Below are 15811 nucleotides of genomic sequence, written 5' to 3' on the forward strand. Positions count from 1 at the left end.
ACAAGGGCAAGCTCTCTGCTAGAATTACTCATCTGGTAGGTTGTTCGGTAAGATTTGGACCGAGACTTTGCATCAAAGAATCATAGTTCTGGAACTTCAGAAGGAGAAAGGATCTGAGAGTTCATGTTCTACCAAAGACAGAAAAAGCCTCAGGCAGGGGTCGGCAAACTCCTTCTGCAAAGGGTCGGACAGTAAACGCACAGGCTTTGTGGGCTGGGTTTGGTCTCTGTCGCATATTGTCCTTCTTTTTCACAACCTTTACGAATATAAAAACCATTCTTAGCAAGGGCCATAAAAAAACAGACTCAGTGCCAGATTGGGCCTGCGAGCCAGTGTGCCAACCCCTGCTCTCAGCCAAACTTAAGAGCTAGCCACTTTTCTGAAGGCTTTAAGCTCTTTCATTCTCCTCTAATCCCGTGTCCCTCACTGGGTCAGCGCACTAGTTGTTCCTGGGAGGGTAGCTGGGATTGACTACCCCAGATTCAACCTGCATTGTCACACCACTCCTCAGATGTGGGTAAGTCTGCACGTGTCTACGGGAATAGTTCATGGGCCACACACAGATATGCTAAGGACCAGGTGGCCCTCCATCTTGCCCTGCTTTGACAAGGAGCTTTTCATTAGGCACTTCCCTGCCAGCAAATATTCAAATGCACTAAATGGAGGACTCCATCTCTCCTTCTTGATGCAGGTAATGAATCAACTTCGATGGAAAAATAAGCACTAGATAGCCACGTCGCAGCCTTCACTAACTTCAAGTCACCCCATGAATGGTTGTGCCAACTGTGTCAGAGTTTGAGACAGGCTGATAGCGCCTGAAGTTTAACTTTTTGCTACCATTACTGGGTGAGGTGGTGGAATGAATAGGGCCAAGCCTGGTGCCCTTCTTGGATGGGAGATTATTCAAAAACAACAGGGCATCAGCTCTTCAATATTACACAGAGGGAAGCTGGGGCACAGATAATCCGCAGTTACTCCTGTTTCGTTGGAGAATGCATTACGTGATTGTTTTCTGCAGAGATTTACCTCCATAATTAAGCTGTGCCCAGGCGAACATGAAAACCAGTCTGTGTGCCCTTTATTTGTGGGGATGGAGTAACAAGAGTGAGAAGCCTGAGGAGAAATGGGGTTGAGGAGGTGGGGTTGAGGCAGGACAAAGAACAGCACGGAGCAGAATGAGCAGGAGAGAAGGCGCGGGCAGATGCAGATGCTACGTGAACAGAGCTCCGGAGAACACCGGGTTCCGGGAGCCTCCGCCTCTCTGCTGACAACTGCTGATGTGTCCCCAGTAACATCTAGGCTGTTTGGGGCAAGGACTGGCGTGAAAGGCACAAAAGTCAGGACAATTCTGCTTTGTAGTCTAGGGAATTCTATGGGTTTCTCCTCCACGATTATCCTTTGTATTCACAAAATTAAGCCAGCTAAGAGTTCGTGAAGGGCTCTGACATTCCTTTTTCAAGAAAGGTAAACAGCTCAGAAAGACAGAAAAGTCAATTTCAGAAGGACACCCACTGGGAGACTTTTGGAAGTCCTCTGGTAAACTACCCAAACCTCATGAGTCTTTAGGTAATGTTTGTGGTGGGAAGACTTAGGATGCTGCTGAGGGAAGCTCAGGACTCTACAGACAGATTCTTTTGTATACTTTCAGGTCACTTAAGCTGATAGATCTCTGGGAATTCCCTGGTGGTCCAGCGGTTAGGACTCCGCCTTTTCACTGCCAAGGACGCAGGTTCAATCCTTGGCCAGGGAACTAAGATCCAGCAAGCCAAGTAGTGCAGCCAAAAAAAACAAACAAACAAACCACACATAAATCTTTGAAAAATACACTATATTGAAGGAAACGCAGTGGCCTTGAAACTATAGCCTGCTTCTGCTTCTGATCATCCCTCTGCCTACATCCCTACTCAAACTCCCACACATCTGTTCCCAGTTATTACCTTCTACTTTTCATTTTTAGGACCAGATTTTACTTTCGACTGTTAAAGTAACCTTAAAAAAAACAAAACAAAACAGAGGCTTAGTATAATTACCGTAAGAAAGATGGAAAAAACAAATCCAAAAGACCAGTGTGAGGATTTGATACTCTTAACCACAAACTTGGGCTTCCCTGGTGGCTCAGCTGGTAAAGAATCTGCCTGCAATGTGGGAGACCTGGGTTCGATCCCTGGGTTGGGAAGATCCCCTGGAGAAGGGAAAGGCTCCCCACTCCAGTATTCTATGGACTGTATAGTCCATGGGGCCACAAAGAGTTGAACACGACTGAGCAACTTTCACTTCACTCACAACCACAAATTCAGACATACAGAATTCCAGTGGAAAAGACTTTTATGATTGATTTACGATCATCTGGGACATGCTTAAAGGAAAGGGTAATGTTGCTTTTGCAAAAACTACCAACCAAGCCTCAGAGTGAAGGTAGTTATGCCATCTAAAACAATCAACTCTGTCCTGAAAGAGGGGAGATGTTGTATATGCTACAAAAATTAACACATATTACACAGGCTGGCTGTTTGGGTTGAATTGTGGCCTTGATGGAATGTGTGTGGGGACAGGTATACAGGCTCTCTGTTCATTTGTTCAGGTCCGTATCATCTCCTAAAAAACCCACAGGCATGAGGGCTTTGCAGATGAATGTCCTCACTGTTTGGCTGCCCTAGCCAACACAACAAAGTGAGCAGCACATATAATGACAATAAATTGTCTATGAATTTGAAAAATTCATCGCTGTAATCCCAGCAAGGGAGTTGCCATGTCTCCAAGGACACTGTTGAAAGATCTGCAAAGAGGTCCTTGGGAGAACACTAAACTGGGCACCCTGGAGAGTTTTACTGAGATAATGAAGCTGCAGCAGGGCCCCAGGGGTGGAAGTGGCTCCACGTGGACACCATCTGTATTCCCAGGGGCTCCATAGTCACTGCTTAAAGCTTTGCATCATGCACAGGACTTGTGTAGAGAAAACAGAATGTCTTCTATTCTAGAACTGCAGAATTTCAGAGCTAGAACAAAGCTCTGTCTTTAATCTTATCACTTTACAGGTGACCAAAGTGGAGCCCAATGAGGCAGGTGCTGCCAGGGGCAGACCCCCAATCCGGGGTCCCTTCCACCTTAGCCTCTCATCTCATTAGTGCCCTTCTCATCTGGAACCCATGACTCCAGATCCCCAGAGCTCCTGCAGGCTGCTGTCACCTTTAAGGCCAACCTTGGGGCAGAAGGAATCCCTTTCTCTTTTCAAAACCAGTTTTGCACTGACTCTCTGTCCCAATTCTAAGGACAATTCCCTGTTTGCTCTTCTGCTTTGTTTGTTTTCCTGTTTAGGATCGGTAGGAAACGATGCAGTAGCTGGGTTACTGATCGTGGCGGCAAGGTAACTTTTCTTTGGCTTGCTAATGAATGAAAGCAAGTGCTTATATAGCACTTACTTTCTGCTAATATATTCGTGGACATTCATTTAATTCTCACACCAACTCTGTGAGGTAGGCACTATCATTTCCCCTGTTTTATAGATGAGGACACAGGCACAGAGAGCGTAAGACACTTGCCAAGGTTTCACTGCTAAAAAGAGTCAGTGCTGCGGTTTGATCCCAGGGACTGGTTCCAAGACTCTAGGCTCTTAAGTTCCACTATTATGAGTCCAGGACCTCTGACATTGAGGGCTTCCCTGGTGGCTTAGATGGTAAAGGACCCACCTACAATGCAGGACACCCAGGTCCAATCCCTGGGTTGGGAAGATCCCCTAGAGGAGGGTATGGCAACCCACTCCAGTATTCTTGCCTGGGAAATCCCATAGACAGAGAAGGCTGGTGGACTACAGTCCATGGGTTCCCAAAGAAACATGACTGAGCAACTAACACTTACACTTTCAAAGACATTGAAAAGACTTCCCCAAAGGAATTCCCTTTTAAGATCTCAAGGTGATGCTTTTATAAATAAAAGTACACCTTCTTGTAAGGGAACATTTTGTTTCCTGCTTGAGCATAATATAGAGACCAGAGCTTTCTTGCCTTAGTGGTCATTTTTAGACACTCATGCTCAAGGCTAAGGCTGTGTCTTCATGATGTCAAACACTCCAGTACCTATCAAAACACTGAAAACATCAGCACAGCAAGATGGATCTGTGCATTTTTTATGTGCTGGATACATTTCATAGACACAATCAGATTTGCTGGAATACTTGCCAACAGTCTCATAAAAAGGTCTCATGGGGTCATTTTAACCAGAAAATGCTACCGAGATGCTACTCAAGAAATCCAACTTCTGAGGATGAACTTTTGGGACAATCAAAAAAGTCTCATTGGAGGTGAGGGATAAAGCCATGATGTGACTGCCCCCTCCAACTCTCCCTTATTGTCCGGGAATTGTAACTGTACCTCCAAAACATGGTCCTGCCGGAAGAACATTATAGAAATGATGGGGGCAGCCCACATACTGTATGAGATTAGACTTTTAAAAAGGATTAGTGTTCCTTAATCTGGAGAGATGAAGATTAAGAGGGAGTAATGATCAAAGTCTATAAAATCAGAAAGGAAATGGAGAATATGGACCCAGTCCTGTTCGTAAATCCCAGGATATTCTAACCAGGGCTACCCCTTTGGAGTTCCAGGGAAATCACTTTAACAGCCATAAAAAGAAGATACAATTTTCACAGCAGGTAATACATTTAGAGAATTATTATCTTGAGGAGTGGTGTACTCTGAGAATGAAGTTAGATTTTATAAAAGGTTTAAATAAACCCAAGGGTGATAAAACCATAATGATCTAATAGTGGGAGGTTAAGAATGTTCTGGGGACATCCTGAATCTTTTGAAAATGATGCAATCAATGACAGGTACCCACCTCTCCTGACATGCTCCCTGCCCAGGGCTGGTGGCCTAATGATCTGCCCACCTCTCTCCTCCCTTTGTGACCTAGCTTTGTTCCTAATATTCAGACCAGGGCTCAGTGACTAGAAAAGCTTGGAAACCTACTAGAAACGGCAACTCATTCCTTGAAGGGGGTTTTCTTCGATTCTTACCAGGGTCTTTGTCCTAGGATTCTGAATAAATTTATGAACTTATTTTTTCCTTTTGTATATATACCTTAAAATTAAAATCTAAATTTTACTCAAACATAGAGACATTGGAAACGTCTTATGTTGCAGTGGTGCGGGGATAAAATTGGTTAAACTCTCTACTGAAGAGGCTCCTCATAATACGCTAACACAGATCAATTAATTCACATTTAAGAGGAAATTAAACATACCGATTATGTAGTACCCATCACAGCCCAAGATATTAAGCTCTAAAATTTACTGCAGTTAATGTAGAAATCAGCACACCTTAACAAAAGCTGTGGCTCCATCCAATGCATAGAGGAAAACTTGAGAGAAATGTTTTAGTTCCTTTCCAAAACAGCCATGCATTCGTCACTTTCAATATCTAATAATAGGTCGTTGCTGGGGGCTGGGAGGGTATGACAGCAGATAGAGGCAGGGGGAGGGGATTTGGGGACCGGGTAGAGTGGAGATCAAGATTCCATGCAGAGAAAAGGAACCTTTCGGATGACTCGGCAAGGCATGAAGAATATTTTCTGTACTCACACTTTAGACTGCTTACTGAAAAATTGGTAAAATGTGGCAATGCACAGAAGGGAATAAAAAGAGCCAAGGGGAGGGAAGGGGTGGGGAGAGGTGGGGCTAGAGAAGAAAGGTATCCATCTTGAAGCCATATCTAATAATGCTTCATTCTAACCCTAAGGAACACCATAAGCTGGGAGCAATCCCTGGGTATCTTTTCAAAGGGCAAGTTTGAAAACGTCAGTCCTCACCTTGGGGGCGCTATGCGGAGTCACATGGATTCATTTGGGAAAGGGCAGACCAGGAAGGTGGGAAGGGGTGGGGTCAGGTTCAAGGGTGCAGAGTCACCGTGTTTCGCGTGGTACACTTTTGAAGGCTCTGGGCAAGCATGCCGGGACATCTGGAGTTCAGAAGTCGAGGAAAAGGGGGGAAGAACCAGGAAGATGAATACTCGATCATCAGCGACACAAAAGAACGGAGCAAAAAGAAGCCTGGATTTGGGCACTGGCGTCTGGCAAGGAGGCCGCCAGCAGGGCTAATGAAGCATTTGTGGTGCAGGACGATTGCCAACGCAACAAAGAAGATGTGCTTGGGCTCTGCAGATGTGCCAGGGCCCCCAGAGCAAAATAATGACATAATCACCATCAGTGTCACAGACCAGACTGTACACAAGGTGACAGGGGAGGGGGGGCTGTAATACACACATGAGGAGGACCCGCCGGGGCCCACTGCGGCTGCGCCCTGAGGCCCGGGATGCGGGCACGGCCGCGTGCCCACCTCTCTCTAGCAGAGTCTCACTTCCTAAGGTGAGGCTTGTCCCCATCACCCATCACCGGTGGCTTTCTTTTTTTTTCTTCCAGTCCTAGCTACTCCTGATGAAGCCACAGAAATCGGAAAAGCTTAGGGGAGGTTTGGACTGGCTGGAAAAGGCTGGGAAAAAGAGAGAAACGGAAGAAACAGAAGGGAGAGAGTTTTGAGTCAGACTCCCTCTGATGCTGCTAAGCTCTGTGCTCTAACTTCCATGACCCTAGCCACCAAGCCTGAGGGATAAACATGAGCATGGGGTGTCGCGAAGGTTTCCCGCTGCAAAGAAAATGCAAGACATATTTTGGGGAGCCTGGGAGTGAGGGCCACACAGTAGCAATAAAGAGTCCAGCTCAAAGAGCCCCACACCGACACGAAGGCAGGAGGGGGCTGCCCCTGCCCGTTTTAAACAAGGTCGCCCAGCCGGCCTCGTCACCTGGCCTGGCTCCTGCTCCACAAGGTGGGTGTGTTAGTACAGCTGTCTGGCTTTTAAGTGACTTTTGTCAGTTTGAAAGTGAAAGTCTGTTTGAGGAGCTGAAAGAACAATAGCCCAGAGGCCGGAAGAAGGGCTGGCAACACAAAGGACCTAGACTACACTACTGTCCCTTTTCATGGCTTCTACTGAAAGATTCATAAGAATAACTTTAATTTTTTATGAACCCCCCTCCCCCGTTTTTGGTATGACTGTATTAGTTGTGTCAACTTCCTGATCCAGGGTTCTCTCTAAAAAGCAAAGGGTCTGTTGTGAAAGCATCTTCAAAGAGCGGTGGGGACAGAATTGCTTCTGGGCATCCTGCAGGTCCCTTTCTCCAGAAGACACAGCTCTGAGGGACACGGAGATGCTCTTTCAATACGGGTCCCTTCCACCTCGAGGTCCCCACGAACACTCCTGCCCCGTGATCTTAAACCTCTCTAATGTGCTGGTTCAACTGCTCCTAGGAAGAAGGATTCTATTTGTTTTCTTGGCTTCCCTCTGTTTCACAGGAACAGTAGTATAATAATCACTCAAGGCTCTCTTTTCCCTTTACTTTTCAAATAGCTGTCTCCACGGCGTGTCTTTATTTGGCGTCTCAGCTGAAAGGGCAGGGGTGGGTGGGTGGGGGGAGGGGCGATGCGGAACAGCTTTTATTTGTTTTATGTCATGTTACCAAATAATTGGCTTGAGGCAATCGCTGAAGGTGAAACAATATTTTAAAACTGGGATAATCTACTTTCAAGAACCAAAGTCCGACGCTTCATCAAAAAGTGTGTTTGCCCAAACACTTATTCTGGCAAATGTACACCGAAGCAGTTAAGAGAAGTGAGTGAATGGTCATTCCATTTTCTGCCCTATGGCTGAAAAAGAACCAAGCAATTACAGTGCAGTCAAATCCTGGGGGCAGGGTTAGGGTGGGGTGAGGAAAATTTGATTGAAAATGTTATCTGCTACGTGAAAAGGGATCACCAACTTCTGAACAAGCTTGGGGTTCGCTAAATGAGTCTGTTTAACCTCGGCGAAACAAACAGGCTGCTTTTCAAAAGGCGGTTAGAACCTCTACAGACATTTAATCCAGGATGGGCGGAACACAGTGATACTAACCCCCTGAAAGCTCCAACCACCACCAGCAGCACTCAGCGGAGAACCGGCTCCCTTTCTCCTATTGATAACCCTTTGTGGGGCGCAGAGAAAGAGGCGAGGCAAGGAGAACTGAATGTCAGACAATGGCCATCATGCCACACAGTCTCTGAACTTTCCTCATCTCTGAAGGACAATTAATTATGAAGGCCTTAGGGGTAGGTCGAAGCAAGGGAAAAGCCCACTGCCATCCCAGCACCGCGGCTGCCCCCTCTGTGTTTGCTAAATGGCTTTGCCTGTTGGGGTACAGCCACCAATAGATAGATCACTGGGTAGGGTGGGGGCGTGGGGGGAGGTGGGGGAGGAAAGCAAAAGATTTTTTTGTGTGTGCGCCTGCCCTTGTATAATTCTATTCTCACTGTGAACTCATCCATACACAAAACACAAGGACAATTTTTTTTTTTTTAAAGAGAGAAAAGCCACAGGGTAGGTTGCAGCAGAAACGGCCTCTCAGTGGTGTGTTAAAAAGGATGGTCTTTTTCACCAAATCATTTCACAGAGGCAAAACAGACAAACACAAAGAGTTGAGACTTTTTCTCCGACATTAAATGGAGTAACTGATAAGGTCAGACATATGATACCTAAAGACATGAATCTGTGAACTCTTGAAGTCAAAGGGCCTCTCTGTGCCGAGGAACAATCTTTCAAAGGAAATAGATCATAGAACTCCACTGAATCCGCTTTAAACTTTATGAAGCAGGAGGAGAAAAAGCTCTAAGTAGGGAAGCTTGACAGAAGAGCCTTGAACTATTTTCTGAAGGAAAGATGAGACCCTCCCTAGGCTGCCACAAAACATCTTTTTTTTTTTCTAAAGGCTCCTCTGAACTTCGATATGTGCCAAGACACTGCCATTGAAAGCCGTATAATTATGTGCTATAGCCACTGTAGAAAATGCTTTGTTCCCCCCAACAAAGGACAATAAGCAAAGTAAAGCGACATTACACTGTATCTTTTTCTTTAAGAATGTTGAGAAAGGTCATGGAATGCTATAACTAATAAAGCTGTTGAGTAAGGAGGTTTGAACGTTGATCTTACTGTGCTTGAATGTAACCCGATGACAAAAAAGACACAGGGCGCTAAAAATGCAACGACATGACCAAATAGATGATAAACCGATGGGCCCGCTTCATTATACCGATCAACACCTTGAATCCCAAAAGGATGGAGGTGCAGAAATGAAGCTTGGGGTCCACACGTCGCCCTGCGCCCTCCCCCGCCCCGCCGCCCCCCTCCCCCGCCCCGCTGCCCCCCACCCCCACCCCCACCCCCACCCAGTCTGGTATCCTTTACTGCTCCCTCCTTCAAATTTCAGGCAATCATCCCGTACAAGGAGTGTGTTCCCAGACAGCCATGTGCGTACAGATATTTAGAGAACATTCATTTAGTCTCTTAAAAGATCAATTTGGCTTGTCAGTGGGGGCACTGGCAGGGAAAGAAACGGTAAAGGTTTCTTTTCCCTCCTCGCCACCCACCAAGAGCGCGTTGTGCGATCATTTAAATGGCGCCTCAGCTTCGAGGCCAAAAGACTGCAAGAGGAGTAAAAGGGTTTCCCTCCTGTGCCAGTTTTCCAAATGATCACTCATATTTAAGTATCTATTTGGAGCAGAGGGAAGCGCTTCCTAAATCCACCTGTCCCCATTTTTCTTTAAAGAGATGACAGGGCGAATGAAAGACTTCCAAATATATTAAATCTTCTTAAACACACACGGTGTGGCAGGCGGGAGTGGGCTGGGAGTGGGGGTGGGCCTGGTGGAGAGAGTAGATGCAGTGTGTGTGTGTAAGCGTCAAGTGTTGGGGGGCGGGGTGTGTTTTGATGGCAGGGAAGGATGTGAGGAGTCTGGCCTTTCCATTTTCTTCCTAAGGAGAGAAGACACAGAGAGAGGCCTGCAGAAGGACCCTTCCTGCTTGTCATGTGACACCTAGAAAAAAAAAGTCAAACCACACACTGCAGGATGGAGCATCCGCCGCGTGAGTTATGCGTATCTTAGGAAATGACATTGACAAGCCTGCTAATCAATGGATCAAGGTCTCTTTGCTATTTGCTCCTAAGCTTTCCATCCAAAGCCCTGGGTCTTTATCGAGGGCAGGGGTAGTCGGTCCCTCTTCCTCGGAGTTTGCACCCAGCCCGCAGTTAATTGGTTGCTCACTGATAGCCCACGGGGACACCTGGCTGATCATGGCGGGGAAGAGCTAGCTTCCAGGACTGGATAAGGAGAAGGCCGCTCAGGGTGGCCTGGAAACTGACAGTGAGCCTTGCCTTCGTTCCGGCCACAGTTGTGAGGGAACCAGAAAAGCAATCCAATTGGATGTGCGCGCCCCTACGGTCAGAAGGCTCCGCCTGGATGAAGGTGCCCACCACATTCTCTTCCCAACCTACACCCAGGCCATGCCAGACCCCCCATCTCTGGGTTGATCAGCCTTTCTCAGAGGCCAGCCTGCCACAGTCAATCCAGAGTGGATGTCTTCTGGGTCTCCTTAAGCAGTGCGTTTAACCTCCGTGACTTACACGGATCAGCTGCCTTAGTTGAGTTCTTTGCAGAAACGTGTAAACGCACCTTGGAAGCTGACAGGCCGTACCACCTCCATTCCCCGCCAGAGTTGTGAGGGAAACAGAAGTAATAAAACTGCACTCCTATGCTTCTAAAGTCAGAAGTGTCGGTGTGATTTAAAAACTGGGAAGGAATCCCAAATCTCCTTTCCCTCCCCATAAAAACCAATTTTGGAAGCTCTTCAAAGTGAAGTGAGAATGAAGCATGGAAATACATACCATAACACCTGGAAAGACAAATTTATTGTTGCCAGTCTCATTTAACGTGAGACACGGGAGTGCAAAGCGGCCTGTCATGGACATGCCTCTCCGCGCGCCTTCGCAGACTGGCGTTGGGAGGGAGGTGCCCGGCTCCTGTCCTGTAGCCAACTTTCTTCCCTTGGGCACAAGCTAAAAGCGTGGTTCACCCTTCCCCGCCCCCTACAGGGTCTTCTTCCACCTCCCCTGGGTCTTCCCAAGCTCTCACCACCCCAAGTCTGAAGGCCGTGCCAAGAATCTTGGCAAGTGTGTAAACTGATACAAAAGGCAGACCAGCCTCTCCTGTCACTTAGGAGGTCCTGACTCACACAGGCCAGGAAATGCAAGGGTCCCGAAGAGGAGGGAGATGCAAGCCACTCCTTCCACACTAGTGATAAACCTTCCCCATCTGCTTAATTTTCCCATAGGCCGGGGGTCAGCAGCCTCTCCAGCCTTGAGAGCCATCAGCGGCGGGGGCTGGGGGGGGTGGGGCTTCGCGGTGACAGAGGCACCACCAGCAAGTTTATGACAGAGGCAGAGATGGAGCAGTAAGCTGAAAAAAGACAAGCGTAGGAGGAGAGCAAGAAGGAAGGAGAAAGTGGTAGCGAGAGACAGAAGCATCAGGCTTACCCCTGCTCTCTTTCCCTGGCTCCTCTACTCCCACTTACTTAGAGCGACTTTAAAAACAGTATAAAGCTTTAGGCAAGCTGAAGTTTTCCTTGTGTTAATACCCATATCATTATTAGTACTCACATTAAATAAGTTAATATTGGTAGAACACTTAGAAGAGTGTCCATGATAAACAGGGGGCTTCCCCGGAGGCTCAGTGGTAAAGAATCCGGTGCAATGAAGGAGACCCAGGAGGCGAGGGTTCGATCCCTGGGCTGGGAAGGTCCCCTGGAGGAAGGCATGGCAACCCACTCCAGTATTCTTGCCTGGAGAATCCCATGGACAGAGGAGCCTGGCGGGCTACAGTCCACGGGGTCACACACAGTTGGATGCGACTGAAGCGAGTTAGCACGCGCACATGCACAATAAACAGAATAAACAGTCAATCCGTGCTAGCTATTTCATCATTGCTACAAGCCACTGATTAACTGATTGAGAAATTTAAAACTGCAATCAAGAAAGATGTTTCACTACTTGGCCAGCTAATACTCAGTTGGTTTAATATATTCCTTTGAATCGACTGGCTCTTCATGTAGACGTAACTTCGGTCTCTCTACCAGGCCCCATCTCTGTTTAAAAATGTAAGGAGAAACCAGGTGTGCAGTTCTCTGCTTCACCATCTTCTTCACTTGCTCATTTCAGACTACAGATGTATCTGACTTGATCTTCGGGGGAGAAACTTAGATGGGAAAGTCAAGCAGTGAGGACAACAGCCGCTGAGGTATCGGCTTGAGGTGCGGGGTCCACCTCTGCTCACAGCCACCGCCCACACTGGGAAAGTGACAACGATAAGCCAGTGGCTTTTTAAGCATCTCACTTAAGCTCTGACCTCCACGCACAGAAGGATTATCTCATCTGAAGCTTTTCTGAATCCGTGCCCCAAACTTCCTAAATTAAAAACTAAAGCGAGGCTGAATTAAAAACCATTTTGTGAACATAAGTGGCGGTGAGGCTGTGTATGTGCGTACATAGGCGTGAGTGAAGTGGGCAGCGCAGAAGCTACCTCCTGCCTCGTGTTTAGCGCATTTCCGGAAGGAGTCCAGTTTTTTACCAAAGGAGGAATAAGGCCCAGAATAGTCCAATAACTTGTCTGAAGTCACATGAGAAGTGACAAAACTGCTCCCTGGGCCCCATACTCTTTGCGCTGAAGCAGTCTTAAAATAGACACTGCAGATAAAGGAGAGGTGGCCTGGCTGGAAGTGGATATGATTCACAAAGAGAGGAATATCAGATGTTAATCATATTAAAGGAGGATTTAGATGATGCTAAATGGAGCAGCTTGCTGGGTACCTCTTGATGTCAGCCATCCTCTGTTTGTGCTGTTTTGGCCCTTACGCTGAGGAGGGGATTAAAACCAACCAGGTAAGGTTTAAATGACCCTAAAAAATCCCAATGGGTACTGTCAGGATTTGTTCTCTCAAGTTTGTTACTCAGCAAAAATGCACAAACTATCCCATGAATCTCAGGCAATTCTTTTATAAAGCTTGATGCACGCTGCCAAATGAGTATTTATCATAATAAACTGTAATTAGTTCACCAGCATACCGTTGAATTCTCTTAGCTCAAAGTTGACAGCAATTGACTTATCAGAAAGGGGGTGCAGAGCAGGGAAGCTTTTAATAAGATTTCTGTAAAACATTTAGCCATTGTCATCATGTAGGGGACACGGGTTCAATCCCTGGTCAGGGAACTAAGATCCCACATGCCATGCAGAGTGGCAAAAAAAAAAAAAAAAAATTGCTTAGCCATCGTCATATGCCTCAGCTTTAGGAGAAACCTGCTAGGGTGTTCTGTATATATAGTAAAGCAGTGCTCTGTTATGAGACTTTAAAATAGTGAGGCAGTAAATACAAAAGGGCTTCCCTGGTGGCTCAGATAATAAAGAATCTGCCTGCAACACAAGAGACCTGAGTTTGACCCTGAATTGGGAAGATCCTCTGGAGGAGGGCAAGGCAACCCACTCCAGTATTCTTGCCTGGAGAATCCCATGGACAGAGGAGCCTGGTGGGCTAAAGTCCATGGGGTCGCAAAGAGTCTGGAGAATCCCCATGGAGAGAGGAGCCTGGTGGGCTACAGTCCATGTGGTCACAAAGAATCGGACACAACTGAGCAACTAAGCATAGCATAAGTACAAGAAGGATCCTCAATGCTAATATGTTCAGCCAAGGAAAAACCATGCTTATAACCCATTTGACAAGAAAAATACACTGGTCTTGGATATCAAAGAGAAACGGGTGGCTTACAATATAAACACTCTAACTTTCAAGGAAAAACCATGACTTTCCCACTGCTAAGCTTCCACAGTCAGTTCTTTCTAAGCTGCCCAAACAGATCAGCTAAAACCACTGGGATTCAGGCCCCTTCAGGAGTGGATGTGAGGCTGGGCAACGAGGGTCAGTTAGTTATTGACAAGGCCAGACCAAGGTGTCCCTCTCTCCTTCAGCGTTGAGAACTTGGTAGGCACTGGGGGTTACCTATCTGTGTAAGGAAAGAAGAATACTAACATAAGGTCCCCACACAAGCAGATGTGGGAGAAAAGTTCTCCTCCTCGATGACGCTAGAAAAGGCCCAACTTGGTAAAGTCACAGCCTGTCCACTCTTCATCATCAGAGGTTCAGCCTGCAGAACCCTTGCCACATTCCCACCTCCACGCATTGTTGCCCCAGCCAGTAAGGCTCAGCAAAATGCCTTTGTGGGTACTGGGAGATTCGCTAGTGTTGTCTCATGGAGAGTCATCACGTTGCAATGAAAAATGCTTGCTGAGGCATCACATCAGCCAGTAAAGAAATGCCTTACTCATAGCCACACATCTCTTATTTTTGCAAAGATACTGCTTTCTGGGAATCATCACTACTGTTTCATAGGTACCTAGAATATGTAGGATGTAGACATACAGAAGTGTGTATAAGACCTTATGAACGGAGAGCAGTATGCTTCTGAAGCTACACGTATGCAAAATGAACCCATAAGGGTGTCCTCCCAAAAGGACAACAGCAGAAACAGACAAGCAAAGATGTTGACGGAGCTCTTATAACAGGTACTTAAATTCTTATAACATGTATAAATTCTCACACCATTTCTTCCAGAAAGGAAATGAATGCTGATGAAAGTTAGAAACCATGGACTCACTCCCCAATCAATCCTTCTGGATTTTTTAAGAAGCAATTTTGGAAGCTACCACTGAACAGAGCATCATATGTCAGCTATATACACGTGCCGGAACCTAAATGCGCAAAACGCCTCTTGGGGTAGAGACCTCTTTTCTGGAAAGGAAATCACTCTGTGTGTGTTCCTTGCTGCCATTTTCTTTGGATTGTCCACTTCCCTCTTATGTGGGCACACGCATCTCCCATGCCAGCAGCAGAGGTTGGGGATGGGAAAGGAAGAGGAAGTGGATGAGCTCCCAGGACTCTGATGGGACCCATGGGGGAGCTCTTCATTGACACTCCACCTCTTGCCCTACTGGTGGACACTTGCGTGAGATACCAAGGAAAAAAAAAAAAGGACTGATTTGGGACATTTCTAAAGAAAATAAATTTTTTTTTAAAAAAAAGGGGGGAATGACCAAAAAATAAAGATGAGTTCCTACCTCAAAGTCATTTGCCTTATTGTAGTGCATGTTCAGAGCTCTGTACAGCTCACAGTCTCTGGTTATAGACAGCTCTTCAGTACTGGTGACCCCATCGTTGATGGCTTGACGCGCGTACTTCTCCATCTGAATGTAGTAAAACTCACGGAAATTGCTAAACCACTTGATGAGCTGAGAGGTGATGCACCTGTTGAACTGTTAAATTTAAATGTTGAAAAGGATAAGAACATTGCCATTTTTCCCCTTCATTCTTTAAGCATTTGAAACATTTTTAAAGTCCCCCTCCCCTCCTTACTTGGAAAGGTTCTTTTGTAAATTCTACCCAAATAGTGGCAAGACAGGCAAGAGCAATGATACTCTCATGGGATATAATAAAATCGACCAACAATGAAAACTGCATCTCCACTTTCCGACACCTCAAATGGAAACCCCATGTTCTAAATCTGATTTTCCTTAAGCCGAATATCTTATTTGCAACATTGTTCTTCATCTTGCAGTAGAACCAATTGCATTTGTATACTTCTTATGGAAATTTGTTCAAGCCAGAGAGTCCTGGGAAGTCCTTCTATTCAACTACCAGAGATGGTGAGTCACATGACTTCACCACTAGCGTGATTTGGGGCGGAGGGGGGTGGGTAGGGTTAAAAGAGAATTTGCGTTACCACACGACAATCTCATTCAGTGCTAAAAGTGGCTTTCACACAAAAAGGGAGGAATCTGGCACCCACTTAGTTTTCGGTCATGGGTGATCTCCATGGTCATCGGCTGTGGTTCCACTTAATGTCTGCACGTAGGACT

At 46.4% G+C, this 15811-nt stretch overlaps 1 protein-coding gene across 1 annotated transcript in view; it reads right to left on the reverse strand.

Moving 5' to 3' along the window:
• Positions 1–15811, reverse strand: part of PROX1 (prospero homeobox 1) — a 56429-nt gene that overhangs the window by 16774 nt on the left and 23844 nt on the right. The window contains exon 4 of the mRNA XM_061383525.1: positions 15014–15208. Within this exon, the coding sequence (XP_061239509.1) occupies positions 15014–15208 (195 nt within the window). The remainder of the gene's footprint in view (positions 1–15013; positions 15209–15811) is intronic.

The sequence above is a fragment of the Bos javanicus genome, chromosome 16 (genome assembly GCF_032452875.1).
Source record: "Bos javanicus breed banteng chromosome 16, ARS-OSU_banteng_1.0, whole genome shotgun sequence".
In the NCBI taxonomy this organism is placed as follows: domain Eukaryota; kingdom Metazoa; phylum Chordata; class Mammalia; order Artiodactyla; family Bovidae; genus Bos; species Bos javanicus.